Below are 25,857 nucleotides of genomic sequence, written 5' to 3'. Positions count from 1 at the left end.
TGTAGTTCCATTTGTACTCTGAGAAGGTTTTCTTGAAATTCTTCGAAAACATCATCAACTTCTTGACGAGGAACTGTCTTTGATAAGTTAGATTTTGTAAGCTTTTTTTCAAAGCCGACGTTTCTTGCATCGTTAGGAGGAAGAGCAGTATCAATTATGTAGTTCATATCAATAAATTCTTCTGAGTTATAATCAGTTTTCTCTGGGAATTCATTGATGAGATTATTATATTGAAATAAATAGTCATTTTCATTTTCTTGATCGGAGGTATAGATGAAATCAACCAAGTTATCATCATTGGTTACGTTATCATTGAAATCTGTTGTCAATAACTCAAAATAATTATTTATATCATTTAATTCTAATTGCCTCATTGGTTTCTTTCCGGTTTTTTGTTTCCGTTTAGACGTCTTTTTAGTTTCCTTTATACTAGAAGAAATGAACTGGGGGTCTATTATAATTTCATTAATTTTATTAGAAGGGTATTCTTTTTCATAATTACGTGGGTTAAGATCTCCGTTAGGTAATGAGTCAAAGGTTTGTATTAAATCTTTTTGTTTTGCTAACATTTCTTTTCGGGCAATGTGATAATTTGAAGGAGACCTACCTCTGACAACTAACGGTGGTGTTTTAGTAGAAGCCAATAGTACTTCATCATCATTATCTAATACTGCGACGAGTTGAACTTCTAAAATACTGTGTTTGTTGGTCATTGCCGTTCTTTTATGGGATTCGGAACTTGAGAATTGGATCCGTTCATATTTGGCAACTTTGGCAACTTCAATCCCATCAGGATACGTTTTTAAAATAGATCCAATTGGTGCTTGATTTCCCATTTTAACATCAGGAGCGAAAAAAAGTTGATTATACTTATCAATTTTATTATTATTTCTAATATTGGCAACTTCTCTGATAACTTCGTGCCGAGGTAAATGGCTTGGAATTGCCGGATATATTGGTGGAACTGTTTGAGGACCTCGATCTCTTTTCGCTGTATGTTGAACCAAAGGTACTGGGGTCTCGTCTTCGTGGCATTTTGCAACCAACTTAAGCGCAAAACATTCAATTTCTTCGCGGATTCCATCTTCTATAATATAGAACGTCTCTCTTTCAATCAAGTCTTCGGGACTATTTTTAAATTGAAATGCCGCCACCAAAGTAAAATAGTTCCGCTTATACCCAACCCACTCTCCATCAAGCTTGTCAAACCCTCGGTCAACTCGAGCGCTAATGTTTGGAACTATAGTGCAGTTACTGGAACTGGCATATAACGTTTGGAAATGAGTAGTTCCACTAAAGGACGGTCCTACTTTAAATTGAAGACTACTTCGTGGCGCAAGTTTCTTCTTTTTCTTGTCCAGGCGACTCTTGCTTCGCTTCGTCCTTGTTCCGCTAGAGTTAGTCGGCTGGAATGAGTTATCTGATTCACTTTCGCTCTCTTCCATGGACAGGCTCAATTCTCTTTTCACCTTTGGCATTGTTCCAAGGCTGCTTCTTCATTCAATATCTGGCCCCTGCTTCTTTGATACCAAAAACAAACTAAACCCTACCCAATACTTACAACTAACCCAATCTCTAGGTTGGAATTAGCCGCTTGCTATGGAAAATGGATAAAAAAAATTGAAGTTGGAAAAAGTTGATAATTTTGAACTCCACAGAAATGAAATAAAAAAATGCGGAAGGAACCTTTTTTTGCAGCGAAAAAACTGTCTGATGGGCTTATCTGAGGCTGCAAAACACTCTCCCCGGCGTAATCCCTAAGGAATATTGGTAAGTACTATCGCCAGTGAGTAGCTCTGGTCTTTTACGATTGTTTGAACCGTTTCATTCTTACTAACCTTCTTTTTGCAGTTGCTATATGTAATTTTTGAGATTCTTGAACGTTGGTGTACGGAGTTTTAGTTCTGATTGTGTGGCAGTCGCACGACTCATCTATTGAACTTATAATTTTTTTTAACGATGGGCCATATTTAAAATTTTCAAGTAGTCTTTCTATAGAGATATACAAGCTAGAAACATAGTATAATGGGTAAGAAGGCTATTGACGCACGTATTCCATCGCTTATCCGTAATGGTGTGCAAGAAAAACAAAGAAGTTTCTTCTTTATTGTGGGAGATAAAGCCCGTAATCAATTACCTAATTTACATTATTTGATGATGTCTGCTGATTTAAAAATGAATAAATCAGTTTTATGGGCATATAAAAAGAAATTATTGGGATTCACTTCAAATAGACAAAAGAGAGAATCCAAGATAAAGAAGGATATCAAGAGAGGGGTTAGAGAAGCTAACGATCAAGACCCATTTGAAGCATTTATTTCAAATCAACATATCAGATATGTTTATTATAAAGAAACCGAAAAAATTTTAGGTAATACTTATGGGATGTGTATCTTACAAGATTTTGAAGCAATTACTCCAAACTTATTGGCAAGAACCATTGAAACTGTTGAAGGTGGTGGATTGGTTGTTATTCTTTTGAAATCAATGCAATCTTTAAAACAATTATATACTATGACTATGGATATTCATTCTCGTTATAGAACTGAGGCACATGATGATGTTGTTGCCAGATTCAACGAAAGATTCTTATTATCGTTGGGATCGAATGAAAATTGTCTTGTTGTTGATGATGAATTAAATGTTTTACCAATCTCGGGTGGTAAACATGTTAAACCATTACCTCCAAAAGATGATGACGAATTACCCCCAAAGCAAAAAGAATTGGTCGATTTGAAAGAAAGTTTGGCTGATGTACAACCAGCTGGTTCATTGGTTGGATTATCAAAAACAGTTAATCAAGCTCAAGCAATTTTAACCTTCATTGATGTAATTTCAGAAAAAACTTTAAGAAGCACAGTTACTTTAACTGCTGGTAGAGGCCGTGGTAAATCCGCGGCATTGGGTATTGCAATGGCTGCTGCTATAAGTCATGGTTATTCCAATATTTTTGTTACTTCTCCTTCTCCAGAAAATTTAAAGACTTTGTTTGAATTTGTTTTCAAAGGTTTTGATGCATTAGGTTATACTGAGCACATGGATTATGATATTATTCAATCAACTAATCCTTCCTTCAATAAGGCCATTGTTAGAGTTGATGTTAAAAGAGATCATCGTCAAACTATTCAATATATTGCTCCAAATGATTATCATGTTTTAGGTCAAGCTGAATTGGTTATTATTGATGAAGCTGCTGCAATTCCATTACCAGTCGTTAAAAATTTAATGGGTCCTTATTTAATTTTCATGGCTTCAACTATTAATGGTTATGAAGGTACTGGTAGATCATTATCATTAAAATTGATTCAACAATTACGTGATCAATCCAATTCCAATAAAAATGATACTCAAACCACAGTCATATCAAGAGATTCTAAATCAAATATTGAACCAGAAAATTATAGTAGAACTTTAAGAGAAGTTGTATTGGATGAACCAATTAGATATGCACCTGGTGATCCAATCGAAAAATGGTTAAATAAATTATTATGTTTAGATGTTTCATTATCGAAGAATTCTAAATTTGCTGCCAAAGGTTGTCCTCACCCATCTCAGTGTAATTTATTTTATGTTAATAGAGATACTTTATTTTCCTACCATCCAGTTTCTGAAGCATTTTTACAAAAAATGATGGCCTTATACGTTGCATCTCATTATAAGAATTCTCCAAACGATTTACAATTAATGAGTGATGCACCAGCTCATCAATTATTTGTATTATTACCACCAATTGAAGAAGGTGATAATAGAATCCCTGATCCATTGTGTGTTGTTCAATTAGCATTAGAAGGGGAAATTTCAAAAGAAAGTGTACGTAAATCATTATCAAGAGGTCAAAGAGCTGGTGGTGATTTAATTCCATGGTTAATTTCTCAACAATTTCAAGATGAAGAATTTGCTTCATTATCAGGAGCAAGAATTGTCAGAATTGCCACTAATCCTGAATATAGTGGTATGGGTTATGGTTCAAGAGCTATAGAATTATTAAAAGATTATTACGAAGGTAAATTTACTGATATTAGTGAATCTAATGAAATCAATGATCATACTCTTACAAGAGTAACCGATGAAGAAATATCTAAATCATCTTTAAAGGATGAAATTAAATTAAGAGATGCTAAAACATTACCACCATTATTATTAAAATTATCCGAAAAGGCACCATATTATTTACATTATTTAGGGGTATCATATGGTTTAACTCCACAATTACATAAATTTTGGAAACGTTCAGGATTCGTACCAGTTTATTTAAGGCAAACTGCTAATGAATTGACTGGTGAACATACCTCAGTAATGTTACATGTATTAGAAAATAGAGAATCCAATTGGTTAAATGAATTTTCTAAAGATTTCCATAAAAGATTTTTACAATTATTATCTTATGAATTTAAGAAGTTTTCATCTATACAAGCACTTAATATAATTGAATCAATTGAAGCTGGAGAAGAAGATAAGACTGTTAACAAATTAACTAGAAGTAGATTAGATGAAATTTTATCACCATTTGATTTGAAAAGATTAGATTCATATGCTAATAATTTATTAGATTATCATGTTATAGTTGATATGTTACCATTAATTTCCCAATTATATTTCAATAAGAAAACATCAAATGATGTTAGTTTATCATCGGTTCAAGCCGCAATTTTATTGGCTATTGGTTTACAACATAAAGATATGGATCAAATATCTAAAGAATTAAATTTACCATCTAATCAATCGATGGCGATGTTTGCCAAGATTGTTCGTAAATTTTCAAGTTATTTTAGAAATGTATTAAAAGAAAGTTATGAAGAATCTATGCCAGAATATAAAGATGAACATGTTGAAGAAATGGAAGGTAAAGTTGAGCATGTTGATTATGAAAAGATTAAGCAAGATTTAGAAGAAGAATTAGATAATGCTGGGGATGAAGCAGTTAATGAATTGAAATTAAAACAAAAAGAGTTAATCAACGCAATTAATTTAGATAAATATGCAATTGCAGATGATGCCGAATTTGAAACTGCAGGTAAATCATTAAATAAAGCAGTGAAAGATAAAGGAGTGGTTAGTGTTAAAAGTAAAAACAAGAGAAAACAAACTGAAAGTGCCAATGATATTTATGAAAGTGAAATGAATAAAGTTGGTAAGAAATCCAAAAAATCCAAAAAGTAAATATAATTGTATAATAATTTAGTTAAGAATGGAATCAATAGACCATTGAATCAAGTCGTTTAAAGTAGTTTTCGATTCATTTTGATAACTTAATAGGCCCAAATCTTTTATTGCGTATGTATTGAGCTCTTTATTAACATCGTTATCAATAAAGAGATAATTATGATTTTTCACGTATTGGGGCCAAACAATATTTTCAAAGTAGTTTGGAGGATCCACCCAAAAGCCAGCTTCTGTATTGTACCCGGATCTTGATTCTCTTCTATATTTCAAAGTGTCAAAACTGGCATAAAAGAACAATTTCAAGTCAAACAACGAGATAATCTCCGGGTCATGGAATAGCATAAACCCATCGACGAAAACGTATAACGTATCGGGAGTCGAAGGTATCTTTCGTCTGTACTCACTTATCTCATCCTTTGACAATTTCAAGGTCACGTCTGACTCTAAAGTTTTAACTTCGCTAAGTATACCCTTTTTAATATTTTCAATATACTCGACAAACTTATCAAAGTCAATTGCCTCCGGGCAATCCCAATCTTTTTCTTGATGAATGGGGTCTACTGGAATTTGTTCATCAGGTATATAGAAATCGTCAAGATGAACCAGAATAGAGTTTTCAAATAAACAAGTTAATGCTTTGGCAACGGTGGTTTTCCCCGATGAAGAAGGTCCACTCAAGCCAATAAGAACGATGTTTTGGCCCTGTTGAAACTTAATTGTCTGATGTGGAGAAGCTGCGGTCGACATTTCTGTAAGATGAGATGAATGTATAGTTTAAAAAGAATAGGTTGCAAATGCCAATCCAGACCCAAAAGTGAAAAAACCCAACGAAATTATTCGCTTTTGGCAAATAACCTTTTGGTGGGGGAGGGGGGTAAGCGAGGCACCAGACCCGTGCACCATACAGCCTTCGATGAGATCTCCCGAATAGGCAATGATATTGAGATTTTGATTTGATGTACTAAATAGGAAATTTTCCAGTTAGCAGCATTCACTGACTTGATTACTATTGTTATAGGCTATTGTGGACCTAGTGGGTTTGATACTCTGAGGCAGGATCGCTCACAAGGACAAAGAGTGCTCGTTGGTAACTCCGTAGAGAGGAGATTAAAGATGAGAAAAAAAACCCAACAAGTTTGAGCAGAAGAGCATTCTCCTTACAACGGGAAGCGAGTCAAAGATCAAGGACAAGCCATAAGAAAGAAGCAAGACAGATAAAATCACCCGGCTCAAAGACAAAAGGAAAAAAAAAAAAAAAAGGAAGTCAGAACGCAACATTGGCCTTCAAGGGGGTATGTCAGATTTCACCTCGAGGATTAGACTTTTCATATGATAAACCACCTCGAAAACCTGCCCATATATCAACGGTTAGACCAGAGCCAAGTGACGAGACCCTTTGACCTGTCTACAAAAAGAAACGAATTTACATAGGGGAAACAGAGTCAATGGAACAAGACAAACAGAATAATGAGTTTCACAATTGGGTATACAAATATTTACCTTTCTGGGTATAGCGCATTATAAAGTGCACCATTACTAATTTCAACCCAACTAAAAGTCCCGGTCTAACTTTCCCTCAAACCAAGGTCAAACCAAGGTCAAACCAAGATCAAACAGCTCTTCCTCGCTTCAACTTCTTGATCCGAAGGTTGTGTTACCATCAAGCAGCAGAAACACAGAAAATTCAAGCAGGTGTAATATTTTATCAGTCCGTTATATCCAGGATACATGAAATGATCCCAAATCAGTCTCCTAAAGTATTACTTTGATACAATAAACAACTCCTTAGTGAAGTTATGTCGAAAAGCAGTAATTTGCAAATGGAAAAACTGCCAAAAAAACATATAAAACAATAATAAAACAACAACTGAAAATAAAAAAAAAAAAAAAAAAAAAAATTGCTGCAATTATTTTGTGCCTAAAGCTGCGCATTGTTCGTAAAAACTACTCATTAACTAAAATAGGTAGTTTTTCAAATTGTAAGTTAAGCAATGGGTGGGAAGATTATATTAAAGAGATTATTTGCCCATAAAATCTTCCTGCTGGTGTAGTTTCTTCTTTTACTATGTATATTCATTGGGATTGAATATTTATCCATGTATCTATTCAAGTAGAAGGAAGATTGCATTAAACATTTCCATTCGTTAACATCAAATTTTATTTGAAAACGTCTTCTATTAGCAAATAAATCACTATTCAAGTTGTTATCTCTAGTTAATCTAATGAATACGCCTCAGTCTACTGATGGGGCACAGCCATCACCTAGTTCAGTGCATCAATCGGTGACTACGGCTTCAACAACATCAAAGGATAAATCAGCACCCAAAACTAGTAAGACCCCGTCGCCACCTTTGAAAAACAAAAAGACATCACCAATAAATTCCAAGTTATTATCCAATTTGAAGAGCTTTAATATTGATCGATCAAAATATAAACACTATGGACACAATTCGCTGATGAATAGCCAATCTTTGGAGCAAATTATCAAACAAGGAGATGATAAACATGCTAAGGATCAAACGAGTCCAACTAGTGAAGGAGGCTTAAGTCCATCTTTTGAATCGATTGAAGAAGACGAGGAACCAGATAAACATTATATCATTGATCAATCAATTGCCAAAATTTTGGATTTGCCATTATCTACATTAAAATCAAGTTGGCCTTATCATACTGATACTTTGAATGAAATATTGAAATTGAAAATTGAAGAAGAAAGAACAAGACAAGTTATCTTGAAACAAGAGTTTGGCTCGACGATTCTTGAATTATTAAAGGTGGCCAAATCCATGAATATTAATGGAGAATTGATTCCGCTTCTTTTCTTAAATGAAAATGAAGAAAATCATAATCTTGACCATTTGAAACTTACTTTGAAAAATTTAAAAGAAAAATCAGTTCCTGACACTCCTAAGACTTCAATAAAGAGAAAGTATCTGGAAACAAGTCAATTACCTTCGTTTAATGAAACGGCTGAAAATATTCGTATGTCTTTATCTATTCCTTCTAATCAACCTCAAAATATCATTTCTCCAATAAGATCCCCTGATAAATCCTATGCTTTACCCATTCATCATAAACGCACCGAGTCCGATTCAAGTGATATGAAGGAGAGTATCACTAAAAATAACTCGCCTTCTACTAGTTTGGCTAAACCAGTTTATCTGCAACAACAACTGCCAAATATTCCCGAACAAAAAACTCAAGCTCCTGTTTATCCGGTTTATTATACTCCAGTTCCACCTCAAGGGATACCACAACAGCAGCAACAACAACAGCAACAGCAACAACAACAACAACAGCAACAGCAACAACAAGATCAAAAACAAGGTGACAACCACACCACTGTCTTGGGGTCTCCGTATTCTCAAAAATATCAACCTTATATGTATCCCCAATATCAACACGGTAATTTTGTCCCTCAACAAGCTCCCCAATACTATTATGTTGCTTCTTCTCCTTCAAACCAAAACCCTTCCTCCCACCAAAATCATCCTCAATACATCATGTCTGGGCCTCCCCCTCCTCCTCCTCCAGGTATGATGATTTCTCAGTACCCTCAGATCCCCATCCCTTATGGAGCTACGTCTATTCCTGAGTCCAACACTTCTCCAAGAGAAGAAACGTCTACTACCCCTGTTCCTCCTCCTGCTGCTGCTCCAACCACTGCTCCTACTCCTGTTTCTGCCCCCACTCCTTCAAATTCCCAAAGTACTAAAAAGCATAAATCCAATAAATCTTCTAATATCAATTTTATGATTACTACTCCTAAAAATCCTCCTGCTAAAAAGTATAATAATACTAACAAGGATAAATCAAATTGATTCTACTTATTCTTTTTCTACGATTCATGAATATTTTTCAATTCATTCTATTCTCGAAATTCTATCTTACGTTCTTTCGTGTTATTTCATTTCTACATATTTCTTTCATTATTGCCTTGATTATTTATTCACTTCTTATCCATATTGCGGTTTTCTTTTATCTTACTCTATTTAATACCCATTATAGCATCTTAATAGACACTTCGTAAATAAGCAATCATTTGTAATCCTGCCAATGACTCACATTCTTCCTCTTTATTAATGTCTTGTCACGAGTTTTAGCTGCAAACAAGATCTGGACAACCTCTTTGCTGCAACAAATTAGTCATTGATCCAAACCAAATGGCTATTGGCTAAAATATCCGGGTCGTCAGGCTGAAAGCTACAGGTTAGCACAAGCCTTATGTTCGCAAAGCTGTATAGTCAGGGCAGCCATCGAGTAGCCCCGTAGTCTCGGTGTTAGTCAGGCGATACCATCTGTGAAGAAATACTCACAGTATTGGAACTTCCTTATAGCAGAACTTACCACCGAGTCATTCACCTGGAAATAGTGCTGCAGTCTTACAGCAATCCTTCTACCCATACTGTAAGCTCCATGTCGGAAATCCCAGTCAGGTTTTCTCTAGATGACAATACAAGCAGTTCGTTTATTCCCTCAAATGATGAACAGAGCTACCCATCCTCCCGGTGAGCTTTCAATTGAGATGGTGTCCAAGACAAACTTCATCGAAAAACCGTTAGATGCCAAAATATTTTGACATCGTGCAGATTTACAGTAGAAAATAAATTCCGAGCTAAAGCCGAGTGCGATGTTTTCTTGTTTTATCGGAACCATACTTAAGTTACCGATTTTGCTAACTTCTTCTTCACGAAAACATTTTTTGAAATCTATACTTCGACAGTGAAGACTTACTTTTGATATATTCTGGATACCTACTGAATAGTTAGCTGCTGTTTTGACTAGTCATATCGCTGCCTTTTTTTGAAAGAAATATACCAAAAAACGGAGCATCTGAAACAAAAAAAGAAAGAAAAGGTCCGTTAAATTGACGACTTTAAACATCTGAATCAAAGTATATATGAATAATGAGTCTGGCATCTAGTATATCCAATGATAGTGTGCGAAGAGTGGAGTCTGACCCTCGAGGGCTAGAACCTGAATGTGATCAAAGAGGAGAAACTGCAGTTGATGCTTATCCTGATGGTAAAAAACGAGATTCTTCAGAAGAAAACTCTAAAAGAGTGCCTCCTTTCACTATATTTGTTAAATCTGATAAAGCGTTTTTGATTATATTGATTTCGGCTATTGGATTTTGGAGTTCAATATCAAGTCCGATATATTTCCCTGCAATACCAACTCTTTCTAAATATTTTCATGTTTCTGATGAAATCATGAATATTTCAGTTGTGCTATATTTGATTTTTCAAGGTTTGGCCCCATCGGTCTCTTCCAATTTTGCAGATACTTTTGGTAAAAGACCGGTTTTCATTGCATCTTTTCTCATATACATAGCATCTTGCATTGCAATATCTCAAACAAACGTCTATTGGTTGTTAGCCTTTTTAAGATGTATTCAAGCATCGGGTATAGCCCCGGTCATTGCCATTGGTTCTGGTGTGGCCGGTGACGTGTGTACTGCTGCTGACCGTGGTGGGTTTGTTGGGATCGTAAATGGAATGTTACTCGTTGGAAACGGTATTGGTGGTCTTGTGGGAGCTCTTATTATACATGGTTTTGATTGGAGAGCGATCTTTATATTTCTAGCTATTGGAGGAGGTGCAACTTTATTATTTGTTTTGGTCTTTTTACCTGAAACAAGTCGAATGATTGTTGGTAATGGTTCAATTGTGCCTAAGAGTGCCTTTAACAAAGCACCGGTCCTTTTATTCCCCCATATAAAACCAAAATTAACTAATGATACATCTACTCTTGCACCAAAGGAAAAAATGGATTTTTTTGCTCCGTTTAAGCTTGTCTTAAAGATCCCAGTGATTTGTACTTTATTACCAGCGGGATTACAATTTGCAGCTTGGACTATGACTTTAACGTCCATTTCTACAGTGTTGGAATCTGATGCTTATAATTATAGTGTTATGCATGTTGGTTTAATCTACTTACCGCAAGGTATCGCATGTTTTGTTGCATCACTTTTAAGTGGTAAAGCATTGAATGTTTATTATCGATATCGTTCAAATCTTCATGAAAAAAAGTATCAAGATTGGGATATCGAAAAAAGACCCCCTTTAAACAAATATAGAATAAGACTTGACCTTGCAATTGTTCCTGCGACTTTCATGATTCTTGGATTAATTATTTTTGGTTGGTGTCTTGAATATAAGCGTCATATCATTTCAATTATCATTTCTACTATATTAATATCTTTTGCTGCATCTTCCTTCATGTCAATTGTTATAACCATGCTTGTTGATCTTCAACCAACAAAGGGTTCAACTGCTGCAAGTTCAGTAAATTTAGTTCGTTGTCTTTTAGCTGCAATTGGAGTTGCAGTTTTGGAAAAAATGTCCCATAGTATGACTTTGGGTGGTACCTATACATTTTTGGCAGGAATTTGCTTTGTTGCTGACTTACTACTTGTAGGTGTTGTAATTCATTCAACGAAAAAGCTTTATGAAGGTTATGATCGTTAATACTTTTACTAATTTCATTAATTTATTTAATTTATAGATTTTTTCATTTAATATCCTCTATTTTTTGGTCTACACAATATAACTCATACGAATATATTAATATACATCGGATCATCATTAACTATTCTGCAATTCTTGCAGGGGCTTGTTCTGGTTCATCAATAAAGGCAGGTAATTTATCAGTAGTTGTTTGATCTGATTCTAAGTAGCTTGGTGTACCTAATCCTGACTCTGTCATTTCATTTTCAAAATCCATTTCTTCTCCTAATGCATCTAATTCTGCATCTAATTCGGATTCACTAATATCATCTGGAACGTCATAACTTGTCGATAATGACTCTTGTAATTCATTAGATTTATCAATTAAATCCAACATTTCATCTTGCAAAGACTCTATTTTATCAATATCTATCTTACCATATGTTTTTTTCAATTGTTTATTGGCAGTTTTCATAGCATCAACTGTAATCATAGTATTTTGTAAATTATCCGTGGTCATTGAAGCTTGAGTCATATTCCAAGATTGATTCTCTAACTGGTCTTTCTGACTTTCAATTTGCTTTCTTTGTCTTAACAATTTCAACGCTCTTTGTTTCAATGCAGATTTCCCTGGTCCATCTCTCATTCTAGCTATTTTTTGTTGATAAGTTGATAACTCGGAATTTATTTTGGTTAATTTAACATCCAATGATCCAACTCTGTCATCTATGTTTTTGACAGCATCATTCAAAGATGGCTTAGGTACAGAACTTTTCAGTCCAAAGAGTCTATTCATGTCCGTTTTATGTTATTTAAATGGTTATTAATGAAGTATTAGTTCATAAATGTTAAGTTCGTAAAGAGGGAAAAAGGGACTGACCTCAGTTATATAACATCCGTACACCAGTACTATGATTTTAGCTGGTTGATCACTAAGTATAAAATAGCAAAACTGCCTTGTCTTCAGAGCTTTATGTTGATTTAAGAATTGAGAATGAAGATGGTTGTAAAGAATCATGTATGGGGTCGCTGTTCAGCTTTTTGTTAAATTTTGAGTCTTTTTTCCAAAAAGCTGCAAAAAAGTTTGTTAACTCGAAATGCTTAGAGTATTCTTACACTTTGGTATAAAGAGAATGTTTATTGACTATATAAATTTGACTAGAGCAGACCATTGACTGAAATGAGCACAGAAGACGAGTGTTTAACTCAGTGGCTCAGTGGATCACTGAGAATCCCTCTGTTGGCAGTGCCAACGGACAGAAAATGTTTTCTAGAGTCATAAAATCATAAACTAAACTTTTCATTTTTAATTAAACACACGATAAAACAAAAAGGGCTATTATGTAGCCTGAAACACCAGTTCTTTCAGCACCAGCAGCATGTGAAAATGATGATGGAGACGATGCTAACGTAGACCTCGAGCTTGACATCGAGCTCGATGGTGTTCTAACAGGTGAGATGGTAGGACCATGATGTTCACCATAACCAGGCTCATGAGCCAATGGTTCTTCGGACACTAGTTTTTTAACTAGAGCAGCTTGAGCGCAGGTAAGAATTACCAAAGTAGATAGTATTATAGAAAGCTTCATATTTTTAATGATTTAAACAAATAAACTTACATTAAACAGGATACTGTCATGCTCCTATTTATACAAAACTCTTCACATACCGACCTACTTTGAAAGTGAAAAATTTTCATTCAATCGTGGTACTTCCCCCTCTGAATCTAAGTTATATTGATATGAAAAGGCTGAATCTTGTTTTTTTAGCAGCACTCGTAACAGAACCCTTTCACGCAAAAAAAAAAAAAACAGACTAATATGACTCATATACCATGAAAGGCTTCGGGAGTAGATAAACTCCGTCGGTGTAGTACTAGATTAGTATGACTGTCGAAGTTAGAAGGCTATAGTAAACCCGAAAGACGATACATGTCACTGAGTGACTATATGATTCACGTATTTGGGGGTCTTTTAGGCCGAGAGGCCACCAATCCCGAGAGGTACTAGATTTGTATAGGCGGAGTAATGGACACTAATAGCTATTAGTAAGAAAGAGGTTTAGAATTGGAATGGAGACTGCCATTCAAATTTGGCTAGCAGTTTGAAGTTCGGAAATCAGAATTAAGATTCAAAAATTCAGAAATCAAATTGAGAAATTGCAAATGCTTGTATTATTTATTTCCTATTGATAAAGGCCCCTTCATTTGATACGGCCAATTACGAAACCCTTAACCTCTAGGTCAAGAATTTTCAGGAAAACCTTGATATGCGAGACAAAGTTTCGTTTGAATTTGATTCTACGACAAATCGGGAAACTTTGTCATGTCAAGTCTCTTTGATTATGTAGAAAAGTCAGTCACTACATTTTGAAAGCGTCAAGTATCGCTTTCGCAGTATGTAGCTAAATTTATTTTTTTTACATTGAAAGTTGACTTTCATCTATACCATATTAGAAGTAATTTTGGTAAGATTCATGGTTGCACAGTTCCATTGAAACAAGCTAATGGATTAACATTTTGAAAATATTTCTAAGCTATACTTAACAAAAGCAAAGCTTATGGTTTTGGATAGTAGAAAGAGTAGAAAACACAGAAGATTCGTCTAGTTGGGAACGTAGCTTACAATTAAAGTGAGTGAAGTAATGATCGTGATATATATATTTTTTTTTTTTGCACCCATTGCACCGTTTTTTTTTGAAAAAGTAGATTTTATTATTTCTGCACTCCTGAATTAATTAGATTACCCAAAAGTGAAGCCATTAAATTAATTCTGAAGAACAAAAATTGAAAATTGAAATATTTTACTACTTTCTACACTATTAGTATATTCATCTTTTACCTCATCGTGAGTTATAGAATAGCTCCACTAGCTCAGTTGGCAGAGCGTCAGTCTCATAAGAAATTATTCTTGTGCAATCTGAAGGTCGACAGTTCGAACCTGCCGTGGAGCATTCTTTTTTTGTTTTTTTTATATTTTAACTTTTAGGTGAGACCTACTACTTTGCCTGTTAGTTTTTATATTTTTATTCTCACCAACCAAACCATTGCTTCGGTATGCCTGAAGTAGCAGAAGTACGTATTCACCAATTGTTGAATTGCACTGTCCATATTGCTAACTTGAAAAATTGACTAGGTAGCTCATTTTTGTGCTTTGCTAAAGAGAAATATAATTAATTATACAATAACAAAAGCAGATTTGGTTCATGATAAGCTATTGTTTCCATTTTTAAAAGAAGCGGACTCCGACTTGGAATATGAAAAATTTCGTACCGGATTAATTGGATCATCGATACATTCGGTATCAAGATATGGGAAGTTTTTCTGGTTAAGATTGAAGAAACATGATTGCAAAGAGACCAACGTTTTATTAATTCATCTTGGAATGACTGGCATGGTTAAGTTGAAAAATATCAAATCGCATTTGACATTTATGGAAAATGGGGGTGATCGGAAGATCTTAGAGAAATTGAAAAAGGAACATGATCCAAAAGAAGAAAGTAAGTTGAAGAAAGAAGCTATAAAGGAAGAGTTGGATGCTGGGCCAGAGTCTCAAAATTTTGGCGACTGGCCACCAAAATTTTGCAAGTTTGAGCTAACTTTCGAAAAAGATGGTAATACAATTGACTTTGCATTTGTAGATCCCAGAAGATTTGCTAGGATCAGATACTTACCGGGTGACTTAGTTCCAACGGATAACGATTTACTAAACCACCCGCAACTAACATCTTTCAGAGGTGATTATTCAAAACCAATAACCCCACCAGAACCGAAAAAACACTTTGTTTTTGGTGATCCAGATCCGGATAATCATGGTCATCCAATACCGTCACTACAAGAGTTTAATAAGTTGATTTTAAGCAAGAAAAAATCAATCAAAGCGTTGCTACTTGAACAAAAGTATTTTGCCGGAGTGGGTAATTGGATAAGCGATGAGATTTTATACCAGGCAAGAATTCACCCAGAAGATGTATTACTGACTAAATTCCAATTAAGTAATGACATTCATGAAGTTATTGAAAAGTTGTATAACACAATCATTTATGTCTGCAAGAAAAGTGTTGAGGTCGAAGGTGACGTTACCCAGTATCCTGAAGACTGGTTGATGTTATACAGATGGGGAAAGGGTCGTAAAACTGAAGCAACTATAAAAAGTGGCCACAAGGTCAAATTTATCACTGCCGGTGGTAGAACTTGTTGTTTTGTCCCAGAATTACAAAAACCATTACCATCAATAAATAAAAGGTCAAATAATGGCAATGGCAAAACTGATAAACGCCAGAAGAAATAGTTATTTCCGTTTATGAAACGAATAGTAATAGACAATCAAGTGTATGATATCAATTCTTTAAGAAAGTTTGAAGAATTGAAAAGTATGCCTAATTTACACAGACACAAATTTAAGTATTTTTCGTAATTTTTCAACCAATTTTTCAAGTTAAAGTTGTAAAACAACCATCAACTCAAATTGTATTCTTAGTCAGTTCATAAATGCCAGATATTGCTAAGGTAGACTTTAGGAATTATCCAGCATTAAGAGTATTGCTATATCGGTTAAAACATGAAAATTTCTTTGGATTCTTGGTCATTTTCATACTTTTGATTTACTCCGGAATTGATTTTGAATACTACTCTGAGAGTTGCAAAAACCCTGATTCTTTACAGCGTTTAGATCCTTTGATACTTGAGCAGGTATTTGAATACTTGACCCAGGAAGAAGCTCTTGCACTAATGAAATGTTGCACCAAATTAAATGAAATAGGTCGAAGAAGATTGTACAGACTGGTCGAGGTTAATGAAAAAGTATTTATACAACTGGGGAAGAAATATGGCGACTTGACCAACAAAGGTGTAATTGTTAATCGATATCGTATCGAGAACACGATAATCAATCAGCGACAGTTTCTCAAGCTTGTTTTTGGATATAAGATACCAACTGGACTAGTCCAAAGGATCCATATTCAGAACTTCCATTTTTTTTACTCCCCTAGCTTTATTAAGCTGCTACAAGAAAAGTTCACTACGGCGACAATCAAACTCTCAACCAATTGCAATGAGAAGCGATTTTTTAAAGAAAATGTTAGCAGGTGCATTCACCCGTATATCAATTGCTTCATTGCGGAAAGATTAACTGAACTAGAAATACAAGAGGAACAGTTGGCGCAAGAAGATACGAAGACTCCGTTATTACTTGTTCACCTTGAGAAACTTGTCATCAGGAGTAAACTGGACCTGACTTCAAATATATGGCTATCAGATTGGAAAGTGTTATTCAGAGTATTAAAGTCATTGCACATTAAAGGTGATGTTATTTCCATGTTAGGGCGAATGAAAGATGGTGATATTGAAAATTTGGGGTTGGATGAATTCGGGTGTGGCTTCACAGAGAATGGGCACTTACGGCAGTTTGATCCATCTTTTATGTCGCTAATTAAATGGCACCATTTGAAGAAATTAAATCTTATGTGCACAGAAGAGTACAGCTGGTATATGATGCGATTTAGCTCCTTTTTGGAAACTATATCGTTTCTGTCAAATGAATTGAAAAGCGTTTCAATGAAGTGTTTGAAATCGGGTTTCTCCACACATCGGCATGGTCACAAATATGGAATTTTTGAAGATCTCCTACGAGTCTTATCAAGAAAGAATATAAAATTAGAAGTTTTGGAGCTTTCGATTTATGGTGCAAGCTTTAGAGCATATCGAACGGGAATCAATTTTCATCTTGCAAACTTAAGGGAATTTGCGTGGATCGACCCATCTGAAAGCGATGACCTGCTAAGAAGAATTGATCAAACCAACGAAGATAAAGACTTGATCAGAGACCTATTAAGAGACGGAACCAAATTAGAATTTGTAAATATCAATGATATTAATTATATCATTGACAGAAAGTTTAATCACGAATACATTGAGATAATCCCCTCTACTGAATAAGCGAAGCTTACTTGAGGTGTTTAAGTAGAAAAGCGCTAAATAGCTGCAAAATACTATAGTGACGAAGAAAATCTTGTAGGCAGCCCTAAAGCTGCAAAATCGCTCAAGCGGTATTTTGCAACTATCCGTTCCATCCTTGTGAGAGGGCCAAACAAGCTTCCAGTGATGGACTAGGGCAAGGCTGGAATAAAGTGTCACAATCACCAGAGTTTACCCGAAACCGGAAAAAACTCGATCAGCACAAACCCAACGGAGGAGGGGAAACGGCTAGTCCGAGATCCTCCGTAGTTTGCAACAATTAATTTGTAGAGTAAATCAAAGCGAGATAATCAAAGGGTTTTATTGTGCTTGTTAATGGATTCGTTTGAGAAGACCAATTTACGATCTATGCTGTTAGCGGATACAGTATTTCGTGCGCTATCAGTAGGTATCAGACAGATCATCACAACATGGCCATAATCAATGTCGATTAAACCACTACTTCACCATAAAGCAATGGCATCATCCAGAGTTAACGAAGTGAGTAGCTAATCAGAGTAAGTAATGGGAGAAATCGGAACAACTGAAGCCAGATTCGAGGGTGAGGAGGGGCGGCCCCAGCAGCGCTTCCCCAACCCTCGGCGAGGGCCCCGGAAATGGAGCCGCCAACCCAGCGACGGGTCACGTGAGCACGCGATTCACCGTCGAGCATCTCCGAATCCTTCCTTTTGTTGTCAAAATTGAAAAGAACAAAAATGTTTAAAGAGGAGATGTAGATTACCCAACTTATTCCTATCGTCAGTTTAAGAGGGGATTACTGGATAACAGCAAGAACAAGCCAACAGAATAAAACCGCAAATTGACGAATCTGGTGATGTCGATTCATCTTGTCGACTGATGTATCAAATGATGGCAGGCTAATCGGGCTCGGGACCGAGTGGTGGAATGGTTAAAAATAGGACGTTACTCTTCGGGCCCGTCACCATATCTATCTGGCCACTATTAGTCACCAACCCAGTATTTGCATCCTGTTTTAGGTGCCCGTTTGTCCGTTGTGAGCAGCCAGAAAAGACCTAAAGACTGTCCTGCAAAGGAAAAACCCGGAACTGAAATTTTGACGTTTTTTTTTCTTTTTTTTTTTTTTTTGTTAAGCGAAGAACACGCCCACCGGAAGTCTTCCCCTCACACCCGGAAGTCCTGGTATTTTTATCATTTGCGGCGATGGATTACTTAAAACTGCTGGATGCAATTTTAAATCAGGATAAATTTTTGCATAAATATACCCCTTGATCCTGTTGGAATTTGAAATTTGGTTTGAGTTCAAGGGTTAACCATGTCTAGTCTTACTTATACTAAGCTTCCAAAGAGAAGCATCAAGGTATCAACCAAGTTCATTCGTTACCATGCAACCAAAACCACCGAGAGTGATTCAATTCATACTCATACTATTAAAACTCCAGTTGGTATTAAGGCCGCAATTGCAGCTTTAAAGCCTAAGACCACTAGATTATCAATTGAAGGACCAATTGAGTGTGATTTGAGAGGATTTCAATTATTGAATAGTCCAATTTATAATAAAGGTTCGGCCTTCACCATTGAAGAACGTCAGGCATTCGGGTTAACTGGATTATTACCTAGTCAAGTTAATACTTTAGACGAACAAGTTGAACGTGCTTATCAGCAATTTCAATATTTGAAAACACCATTAGCTAAGAATGATTTTTGTACTTCGATGAGAATACAAAATAAAGTTTTATACTACGAATTAGTCAGAAGACATATTAGAGAAATGTTACCAATCATCTATACTCCAACTGAAGGGGATGCCATTGCTAACTACTCTCATCGTTTCAGAAAACCAGAAGGTTGTTTCTTGGATATTAACGATCCAGACTCAATTGATGAAAGATTATCTGCCTACGGTGAAGATAAAGATATCGATTATATCGTTATGAGTGACGGTGAAGGGATTCTTGGTATTGGTGATCAAGGGGTCGGTGGTATTAGAATTGCCATTGCAAAATTGGGGTTGATGACTTTATGTGGTGGTATTCATCCCGGTCGTGTTTTACCAATTGCCTTGGACGTTGGATCAAATAATGAAGACTTGGTTAATGACGATCTTTATATGGGTAATAAGTTTGCTAGAGTTCGTGGTGAACAGTATTGGAACTTTATTGATAAGGTTATTCATTCAATTAAAAACCGATTCCCAAATGCAGTTTTGCATTATGAAGATTTTGGGGTTACCACCGGTAGAACAATGTTAACCAAATATAGAAGTACTTTACCTTCTTTCAATGATGATATTCAAGGAACTGGTGCTGTTGTTATGGCTTCAATGACTGCGGCTTTGAAATTCTCAAACCGTGACTTATTAGATTCAAAAGTTTTAATTTACGGTGCTGGGTCTGCCGGTATTGGTGTTGCTGATCAAATTGTTAATCACATGGTTAGTCACGGTTGTTCCAAGGATGAAGCTTATAAGAAAATTCATATTATGGATCGTCGTGGGGTTATTTTGCAATCCATGGAAGCCAACGAAGGTCAAAAACCTTATGTTGATGATGACGCCGATTGGGAAGGTATCGATACTTCTTCTTTGGTGGACGCTGTTCGTAAAGTTCAACCAACTGTTCTTGTTGGTTGTTCTACCAAAGCTGGTGCTTTCACCGAAGAAGTTATTAAGGAAATGTATAAGCATAACCCCCAACCAATTGTTTTCCCATTATCTAATCCAACCAGATTACACGAAGCCTTCCCAGTTGATATTATGAAATGGACCGATAATAATGCTTTAATTGCTACCGGATCTCCTTTTGCTCCAGTTGATGGCCATTATATTAGTGAAAATAATAATTGTTTTACCTTCCCTGGTATTGGTTTAGGTGCTGTTCTTTCTAGATGTAACAGTATTTCTGATACTATGGTTAGTGCTGCAGTTGACCAATTGGCTAAAATGTCACCTAAAATGGATGATCCTAAAAATGGGTTATTACCTCGTTTAGAAGAAATTGATGAAGTTAGTGCTCATGTTGCCACCGCAGTCATTTTACAAGCTTTGAAAGAAAACAATGCTAGAGTTGAATCTGAAGAAAGACCAAATGGTGGTGGTTTTGTTCAAGTTCCAAGAGAGTATAATCAATGTCTCAAATGGGTCCAACTGCAAATGTGGAAACCAATTTACAGACCATTGGTTAAAGTTAAACACGTTCCAGAAATTCACACCTATCAATCATAAGTCATTTTTTTTAATTCCTTCATTTCTTTTAATTTTGCATTCAATTTTTTTTTATTTCTCTCATAGACTACACTGTTTTCTCGTTTACTGGATTTTATAGATTAATTTAATAATATATATTCATTTATAGTGTATCATTTAAGAAGTTTGTAATTTTCTTGATTCCGTAGAATTCAACATCATCAATATCATCTAAAGTCAATTTTGAATTTTTTTCCAACTTAGCTAACAAGTGATTTTCAAAGAAAAGGCAAGAATCATGAATTCCCCATGGCTCAACAAATACATGTACACTGGCACTTAAACCATCTTGTTTAGAGAATTCGTGATGATGTTTTACGAAATTTTCATGAGAGTACCCATATTTAACCAGTTTATAAAATGGAACATCAAGCGCATAATGACACCATTCTAATATATCATCACGAAGACCCTCGTCTTCACCCACAAGAACAAAAACCGAGCCTTTGGGGTTGGATAACGTGGGACAGTTTTTCCAATCATTCACGTCGTACGGCTTCTTGGACCCAGGCGAGACCCTCAAGCTCTGCAAAGGAGAATCACCAATAATCGCCAACAACCCAGCGGGATCGGTGAACGTATTATACGAAATCATATCGTACAATTTAGAATCGAAAAGCGACTTCCCTGGGGTGTTGGCGTCCTTTTCCGGCTCGAGTTTAAGCCAGGGCGAAATCATCACCAAATTAGCAGGAGGAATAACATGATCGTTGTGCTTCAAATAGTCTAAATAACCAACCGATAAGTTCCCACCAGCCGAGTCTCCCAAAATCGTGACATTGGTATGACCATCCTTCACCAAACTGGTATAGGTTGAGTGTAATTGCTCAAGCTGAGTTGGAAATGGGTACCCGTCACTTGCTAGTTTATAGTCTAACATTAAAATAGACGTTTTACGTTGGATCTTTGGGTCCAACAACCGGTAAATTGCCAAAATTGATTCAATTTGTTCTTTTTGAACCTGGAGGAAAAACCCTCCGCCATGAAGATATATAATTATCGGATCCTCTGGCTTGATATCTGGCTGCTGCACAAACCAATAAGAATCGGAATCGTACTTTTCACCAAATTTATGAAGAATGGAAGTTGTCTTTTCGTGTTGGAATTTGACAATCTTCAACAAGAAATCAACACTCACAATATTAAGCAACCACGAATCAACTGGACCAAGTAGCAAAGCAGTCCTATAAACCGTCAATTTCAAAAGAGCTAACAAGTTTTTACCATCATATTTTCTGGAACCAATGCCTCCAATGGTGTAGTACTTGATCACCACTAGGAACAAATTGACCGGTAATAAGAGTAGCAAAACAATTGACTTCAACTTAACCATATTCGCTTTGCCTAATCATTCAAACCGACAAACTTCCGACATTCAGTCTGCTTTTTATATTGCAAATTGAAAAATGCATCTCCTCTTGCCTGTGAATTTCAAGAGGTTGCGAAACCGAAATCCAGACACACCCGCACCACTGTGACGGAATTACCTGGTTGGTTCAGTTGCCAAAGTCAGTTTTCATCCCTGAACCAACGGTTCGTTATAAGGTTTCGTAGTTGTATAGCCCACCTTTAATTAGTCTAAATGAAGTCTGAATGAGGTCTAAATGAGGTCTAAAGAAGTCTAAAGAAGTATAAAGTCTAAAGAAGTATAAAGTCTAAAGAAGTATAAAGTCTAAAGAAGTATAAAGAAGTCTACATGGAAGTCTTGGGCCTGCGTATCTTTATTTTTCTGGCCTGTTTGAAGTCACGGACCAGTAGATTCAGAATATTGACTGTACTTGAATGGGCTTATTTAGATTGCAACCCCGTTGTACTTAGACTATTGCACACCTGTAGTACTTGGATAGACCTGCTGCCCTGATATTTAGATACTTTATCTACGGATCGGCAGATATTTTATTTATAGATGCAGTTCATGGTAATAGATCTAGATCGATCTCCAGATACACTTAGATATACTTAGGCATACTTAGATATAAGCTGGTAAGTATTTGACTGCAAAACCTCGTGAAGAACACACCCGTACCACAAAAGTAACCATTAGTAGTATTAACACTTAATTAGTATTAACAATTAATTATCAATTAGTATCAATAAGTATTGTCGTAAGTATCAATGATATTATCATTAGTATCATTAGTATCATTAGCGTATCAATAGTATAACCGATAGTATAATCAATGGTAATCAATAGTAAAATCAAATAGTACCGAGAGTATCAGTATCAATATAATCATAGAAAACACACCCAGACACCAGTTTTCTCAACAATCCGAACAGCCAGTGAGAAATGAAAGAAATTCGCGAGAAACTGAAAACTCGATCTCCAATTTTCAGTTTTTGAAAAAAATCGGTTTAGGAATACCTCTTTTCCATTGCATCAAGCTACAGTACCATCATGTCAGTTGAAGAATTAAAAAACACTGTTTCCAAGTTACAAGAAAGAATCCAATTCTTAGAACAAAAAGCCGGGGTTGTTCCAAATGTTCCAAAATCCATTAGAATGGTGTTAATTGGACCACCAGGTGCTGGTAAAGGTACTCAAGCACCAAATTTGAAAGAAAAATTCTGTGCCTGTCACTTAGCTACTGGTGACATGTTGAGAGCTCAAGTTGCTGCCAAGTCTGCTTTAGGTGTTGAAGCCAAAAAGATTATGGATCAAGGTGGATTAGTTAGTGATGAAATCATGGTTAACATGATTAAATCAGAATTAGAAAACAATAAAGAATGCTCTAGTGGATTTATCTTAGATGGTTTCCCAAGAACTATTCCTCAAGCTGAAAAATTGGACAGCATGTTGGACGAAAGAAAAACTCCATTACAAAATGCTGTTGAATTGAAAATTGATGACGAATTATTGGTTGCTAGAATTACTGGTAGATTAGTTCATCCAGCTTCCGGTAGATCTTACCATAAATTATTCAATCCTCCAAAGAAAGATATGATTGATGATGTTTCTGGTGAACCTTTGGTTCAAAGATCTGATGATAATGAAGATGCTTTGAAAAAGAGATTAGTTACCTATCACAAACAAACCGAACCAATTGTTGAATATTATAGAAAAACTGGTATTTGGTCCGGTGTTGATGCTTCTCAAAAACCAGCCACTGTATGGGATGACATCTTAAAATGTTTAGGTCAAAAATAAGTCTACATGTACTAACTATATATATAAATATATATACATTTATTTATTTAATTGTAATTAAACTTTTTCTCTTTTAACTTTAGAGTTTAAATCTTCATCTGCCCCTCTTTTCTTACTAGCCTCATTGAAACAAGTGGCGTGAAAGATCTTACGATTGGTCTTATCATTAGGAGACGCAATACAATTATACCAGCACCACTCTCCAATGTCATCGTTGTAAGTGGCTTTGATCGATTCACGACAGATAAGACACTTGTTATTCATATTCGTTTCATTTGAAGGAATAACAACGTAAGGAATTGGTTTTGATGTTGTATCATTATCTTGAATCATATTAGCTTCATTCGAAAGATTATTTGTATTGAATTCTAATAAATTATCATCTCTGAATTTAACCCAATCGTAATCATCAAGATACCAATTTCTCGATTGGATATTGGAATTTTGATTACCCAATTTTTTGTTGATTCTGAAATGCCAATCTAAATGCAACTGCTTTCTTGTGGTACCAATCTCATCATTAGTAAACCTCTTACCACATATACCACACTTGGAAGCTTTACATTCATATAATAATTGTAAGCTCAGTTGTTCTAAATCATTAGAATTGATGAAATTTTGTAAATTGATTTTGGTTGACTTGCTGGTTGATAATTTTTTAGATAATTTTAAGATTTCATTATATTTTAATTGTTCGTAAACAGTAGTGTTACTTAAGTATTGAGTATATTTAAGGAAAAAATCTTCAACTTCATTGGTTTCAGTTTTATTAATCGAAGTGGCACTGGTTGTAGTTGGATTATACTTAATTTTTGGTAAAACCACCTCATAGTGAGGTTTTGATCCTGGTTTTAATGATTGGTCTACTTTAACTAAACCAGATATAATTAAAGCATTGAATAATTCATTAGCCTTATTGGTATGGTTGATTGCTGGCGGGACTTGTGGTATCCCTGGTGTTTGTGATTCTTTAACATTTATATGAGTGTTTTGAGGTATTGGTGATGTAGCAGTGGCCAATTCTTGTTGTTTAATAGCAGTTAATTTTGTTTGAACTGCAATCAAATCATTTTTTTGCATGGTTTGATTTGATAATAATACTTTTAATTGGCTTAATGCATTGAATCGATCATTTAATTCGGGATCGGGATTATTAATCAACTTATTTTGGAATATTGGTATCAACGTATCAATATCTTTAATCAATGAACTATTAGTTAATACTTTATCATCATTTACTTTCCCCTTATACCCGGCTTGACTTAAAAATTTACCAATCTTATCAAGCTGCTCTTTAGGAAATATAGGCAATGCAGTACCCTTGGTCTTAGTCATCTTCCAGGTCTCAAATAAGTTATTCAACTTCTTTCGAACAGTATCATTGACTAATAAATACACATGCGAGAAGAGTTTGAATATCTCATCCCCAATTAATATATTATACGGATTCCCTACCGTTTTGCATATGGAATCCAACAAATATAAACTGAATAGTTTCTGTTCTGGAATACATTTATATATCCTTTGAGTTATAACATTCAATATCCCATCAGCAACATCGGTGTTTTCTTTGGCAATCGTGGTCAAATTATCGATAATTGGTCGGGAATTGAACGTTAGTTCCCGCAAGCTCGACGCGTAGTCTTCTATAATAGCACTGGATGGATCGTATGACATCCTGGGTCCTCTTTATACTTCAGTAGCCTAGCTTAATGCTTTCTCTTCTTTAACTTGGTCTTAAGTTTTTTCTCTGTTCGACTTAAAACCCACTTCCGAGGGCTCAAATCACGTGCAATACACTTACGACCATTTTGTTTCTAAAAGGGCAACACCATTAAGCGCGGTGTAAAAATTTTCGATTTTCACTCAAAAATTTTTTTTTTTTCATATTTTTTCAAATTCTTTTCATTAATTCAGTCCC

The 25,857-nt window shown here is 35.4% G+C and overlaps 12 protein-coding genes and 1 non-coding gene across 13 annotated transcripts; 8 read left to right on the top strand and 5 right to left on the bottom strand.

Moving 5' to 3' along the window:
• Positions 1 to 584: 584 nt before the first annotated feature.
• On the bottom strand, positions 585 to 1,361 carry HYPBUDRAFT_89706 (uncharacterized protein; the record flags this gene model as incomplete). The annotated part of the gene is made up of 1 exon (XM_020223850.1): positions 585 to 1,361. A coding segment is annotated over one exon (777 nt), but the record flags the coding sequence as incomplete, so codon positions are not given.
• A 635-nt stretch (positions 1,362 to 1,996) lies between these two features.
• HYPBUDRAFT_13029 (ribosome biosynthesis protein) lies at positions 1,997 to 5,160 on the top strand (the record flags this gene model as incomplete). Its single annotated transcript, XM_020219423.1, has 1 exon — positions 1,997 to 5,160. The coding sequence occupies exon 1, from the start codon at positions 2,026 to 2,028 to the stop codon at positions 5,158 to 5,160; it is 3,135 nt and encodes a 1,044-aa protein (XP_020074667.1). The 5' UTR covers positions 1,997 to 2,025.
• An 18-nt stretch (positions 5,161 to 5,178) lies between these two features.
• Positions 5,179 to 5,910, bottom strand: HYPBUDRAFT_150238 (ribosylnicotinamide kinase; the record flags this gene model as incomplete). The annotated part of the gene is made up of 1 exon (XM_020220261.1): positions 5,179 to 5,910. The coding sequence occupies one exon, from the start codon at positions 5,908 to 5,910 to the stop codon at positions 5,179 to 5,181; it is 732 nt and encodes a 243-aa protein (XP_020074666.1).
• Positions 5,911 to 7,202: 1,292 nt separating this feature from the next.
• Positions 7,203 to 9,297, top strand: HYPBUDRAFT_227133 (uncharacterized protein). The gene has a single exon (XM_020223121.1). The coding sequence runs from the start codon at positions 7,386 to 7,388 to the stop codon at positions 8,982 to 8,984; it is 1,599 nt and encodes a 532-aa protein (XP_020074665.1). The 5' UTR covers positions 7,203 to 7,385; the 3' UTR covers positions 8,985 to 9,297.
• A 583-nt stretch (positions 9,298 to 9,880) lies between these two features.
• Positions 9,881 to 12,420, top strand: QDR1 (multidrug transporter). Its single transcript, XM_020222607.1, has 3 exons — positions 9,881 to 10,101; positions 10,171 to 11,579; positions 11,843 to 12,420. The coding sequence occupies exons 1-3, from the start codon at positions 10,071 to 10,073 to the stop codon at positions 11,954 to 11,956; spliced, it is 1,554 nt and encodes a 517-aa protein (XP_020074664.1). The 5' UTR covers positions 9,881 to 10,070; the 3' UTR covers positions 11,957 to 12,420.
• Positions 12,421 to 12,753: 333 nt separating this feature from the next.
• On the bottom strand, positions 12,754 to 13,329 carry HYPBUDRAFT_153835 (uncharacterized protein). Its single transcript, XM_020221756.1, has one exon. The coding sequence runs from the start codon at positions 13,199 to 13,201 to the stop codon at positions 12,923 to 12,925; it is 279 nt and encodes a 92-aa protein (XP_020074663.1). The 5' UTR covers positions 13,202 to 13,329; the 3' UTR covers positions 12,754 to 12,922.
• A 1,144-nt stretch (positions 13,330 to 14,473) lies between these two features.
• On the top strand, positions 14,474 to 14,564 carry HYPBUDRAFT_t156. Its single transcript has one exon. It is a non-coding gene; the product is annotated as a tRNA-Met (tRNA).
• Positions 14,565 to 14,660: 96 nt separating this feature from the next.
• FPG1 (Fpg1p) lies at positions 14,661 to 16,033 on the top strand. Its single transcript, XM_020219852.1, has 2 exons — positions 14,661 to 14,685; positions 14,747 to 16,033. The coding sequence occupies exons 1-2, from the start codon at positions 14,668 to 14,670 to the stop codon at positions 15,899 to 15,901; spliced, it is 1,173 nt and encodes a 390-aa protein (XP_020074662.1). The 5' UTR covers positions 14,661 to 14,667; the 3' UTR covers positions 15,902 to 16,033.
• A 29-nt stretch (positions 16,034 to 16,062) lies between these two features.
• On the top strand, positions 16,063 to 17,819 carry HYPBUDRAFT_226977 (uncharacterized protein). Its single transcript, XM_020223120.1, has one exon. It carries the CDS (start codon positions 16,102 to 16,104, stop codon positions 17,545 to 17,547), a length of 1,446 nt encoding a protein of 481 aa, XP_020074661.1. The 5' UTR covers positions 16,063 to 16,101; the 3' UTR covers positions 17,548 to 17,819.
• A 965-nt stretch (positions 17,820 to 18,784) lies between these two features.
• Positions 18,785 to 20,819, top strand: MAE1 (malate dehydrogenase (oxaloacetate-decarboxylating)). Its single transcript, XM_020221755.1, has one exon. The coding sequence runs from the start codon at positions 18,860 to 18,862 to the stop codon at positions 20,765 to 20,767; it is 1,908 nt and encodes a 635-aa protein (XP_020074660.1). The 5' UTR covers positions 18,785 to 18,859; the 3' UTR covers positions 20,768 to 20,819.
• A 72-nt stretch (positions 20,820 to 20,891) lies between these two features.
• Positions 20,892 to 22,121, bottom strand: HYPBUDRAFT_113914 (alpha/beta-hydrolase; the record flags this gene model as incomplete). The annotated part of the gene is made up of 1 exon (XM_020219007.1): positions 20,892 to 22,121. One exon carries the CDS (start codon positions 22,119 to 22,121, stop codon positions 20,892 to 20,894), a length of 1,230 nt encoding a protein of 409 aa, XP_020074659.1.
• Positions 22,122 to 23,149: 1,028 nt separating this feature from the next.
• Positions 23,150 to 23,948, top strand: ADK1 (adenylate kinase). Its single transcript, XM_020221754.1, has one exon. The coding sequence runs from the start codon at positions 23,187 to 23,189 to the stop codon at positions 23,934 to 23,936; it is 750 nt and encodes a 249-aa protein (XP_020074658.1). The 5' UTR covers positions 23,150 to 23,186; the 3' UTR covers positions 23,937 to 23,948.
• A 41-nt stretch (positions 23,949 to 23,989) lies between these two features.
• On the bottom strand, positions 23,990 to 25,636 carry HYPBUDRAFT_128458 (uncharacterized protein). Its single transcript, XM_020219393.1, has one exon. It carries the CDS (start codon positions 25,611 to 25,613, stop codon positions 23,994 to 23,996), a length of 1,620 nt encoding a protein of 539 aa, XP_020074657.1. The 5' UTR covers positions 25,614 to 25,636; the 3' UTR covers positions 23,990 to 23,993.
• Between the last annotated feature and the right edge of the window lie 221 nt (positions 25,637 to 25,857).

The sequence above is a fragment of the Hyphopichia burtonii genome (assembly GCF_001661395.1).
Source record: "Hyphopichia burtonii NRRL Y-1933 unplaced genomic scaffold HYPBUscaffold_7, whole genome shotgun sequence".
Classification (NCBI taxonomy): Eukaryota; Fungi; Ascomycota; class Pichiomycetes; order Serinales; family Debaryomycetaceae; genus Hyphopichia; species Hyphopichia burtonii.
The sequence above is the reverse complement of the archived record's forward strand: the minus strand, read 5'-3'. Positions and strand labels throughout refer to the sequence as shown.

What these genes read in the sequence shown, in the direction of transcription:
- HYPBUDRAFT_227133 (XM_020223121.1), top strand. Translation starts at nt 7,386, where the DNA reads ATGAATACGCCTCAGTCTACTGATGGGGCACAGCCATCACCTAGTTCA.
- QDR1 (XM_020222607.1), top strand. Translation starts at nt 10,071, where the DNA reads ATGAGTCTGGCATCTAGTATATCCAATGATA. An exon ending in ATCTAGTATATCCAATGATA is followed by an intron (nt 10,102 to 10,170) that starts GTGTGCGAAGAG and finishes GAGAAACTGCAG; the next exon opens with TTGATGCTTATCCTGATGGT. An exon ending in TTGTTGCTGACTTACTACTT is followed by an intron (nt 11,580 to 11,842) that starts GTAGGTGTTGTA and finishes GATTCTAAGTAG; the next exon opens with CTTGGTGTACCTAATCCTGA.
- HYPBUDRAFT_153835 (XM_020221756.1), bottom strand. Translation starts at nt 13,201, where the DNA reads ATGAAGCTTTCTATAATACTATCTACTTTGGTAATTCTTACCTGCGCT.
- HYPBUDRAFT_226977 (XM_020223120.1), top strand. Translation starts at nt 16,102, where the DNA reads ATGCCAGATATTGCTAAGGTAGACTTTAGGAATTATCCAGCATTAAGA.
- MAE1 (XM_020221755.1), top strand. Translation starts at nt 18,860, where the DNA reads ATGTCTAGTCTTACTTATACTAAGCTTCCAAAGAGAAGCATCAAGGTA.
- ADK1 (XM_020221754.1), top strand. Translation starts at nt 23,187, where the DNA reads ATGTCAGTTGAAGAATTAAAAAACACTGTTTCCAAGTTACAAGAAAGA.
- HYPBUDRAFT_128458 (XM_020219393.1), bottom strand. Translation starts at nt 25,613, where the DNA reads ATGTCATACGATCCATCCAGTGCTATTATAGAAGACTACGCGTCGAGC.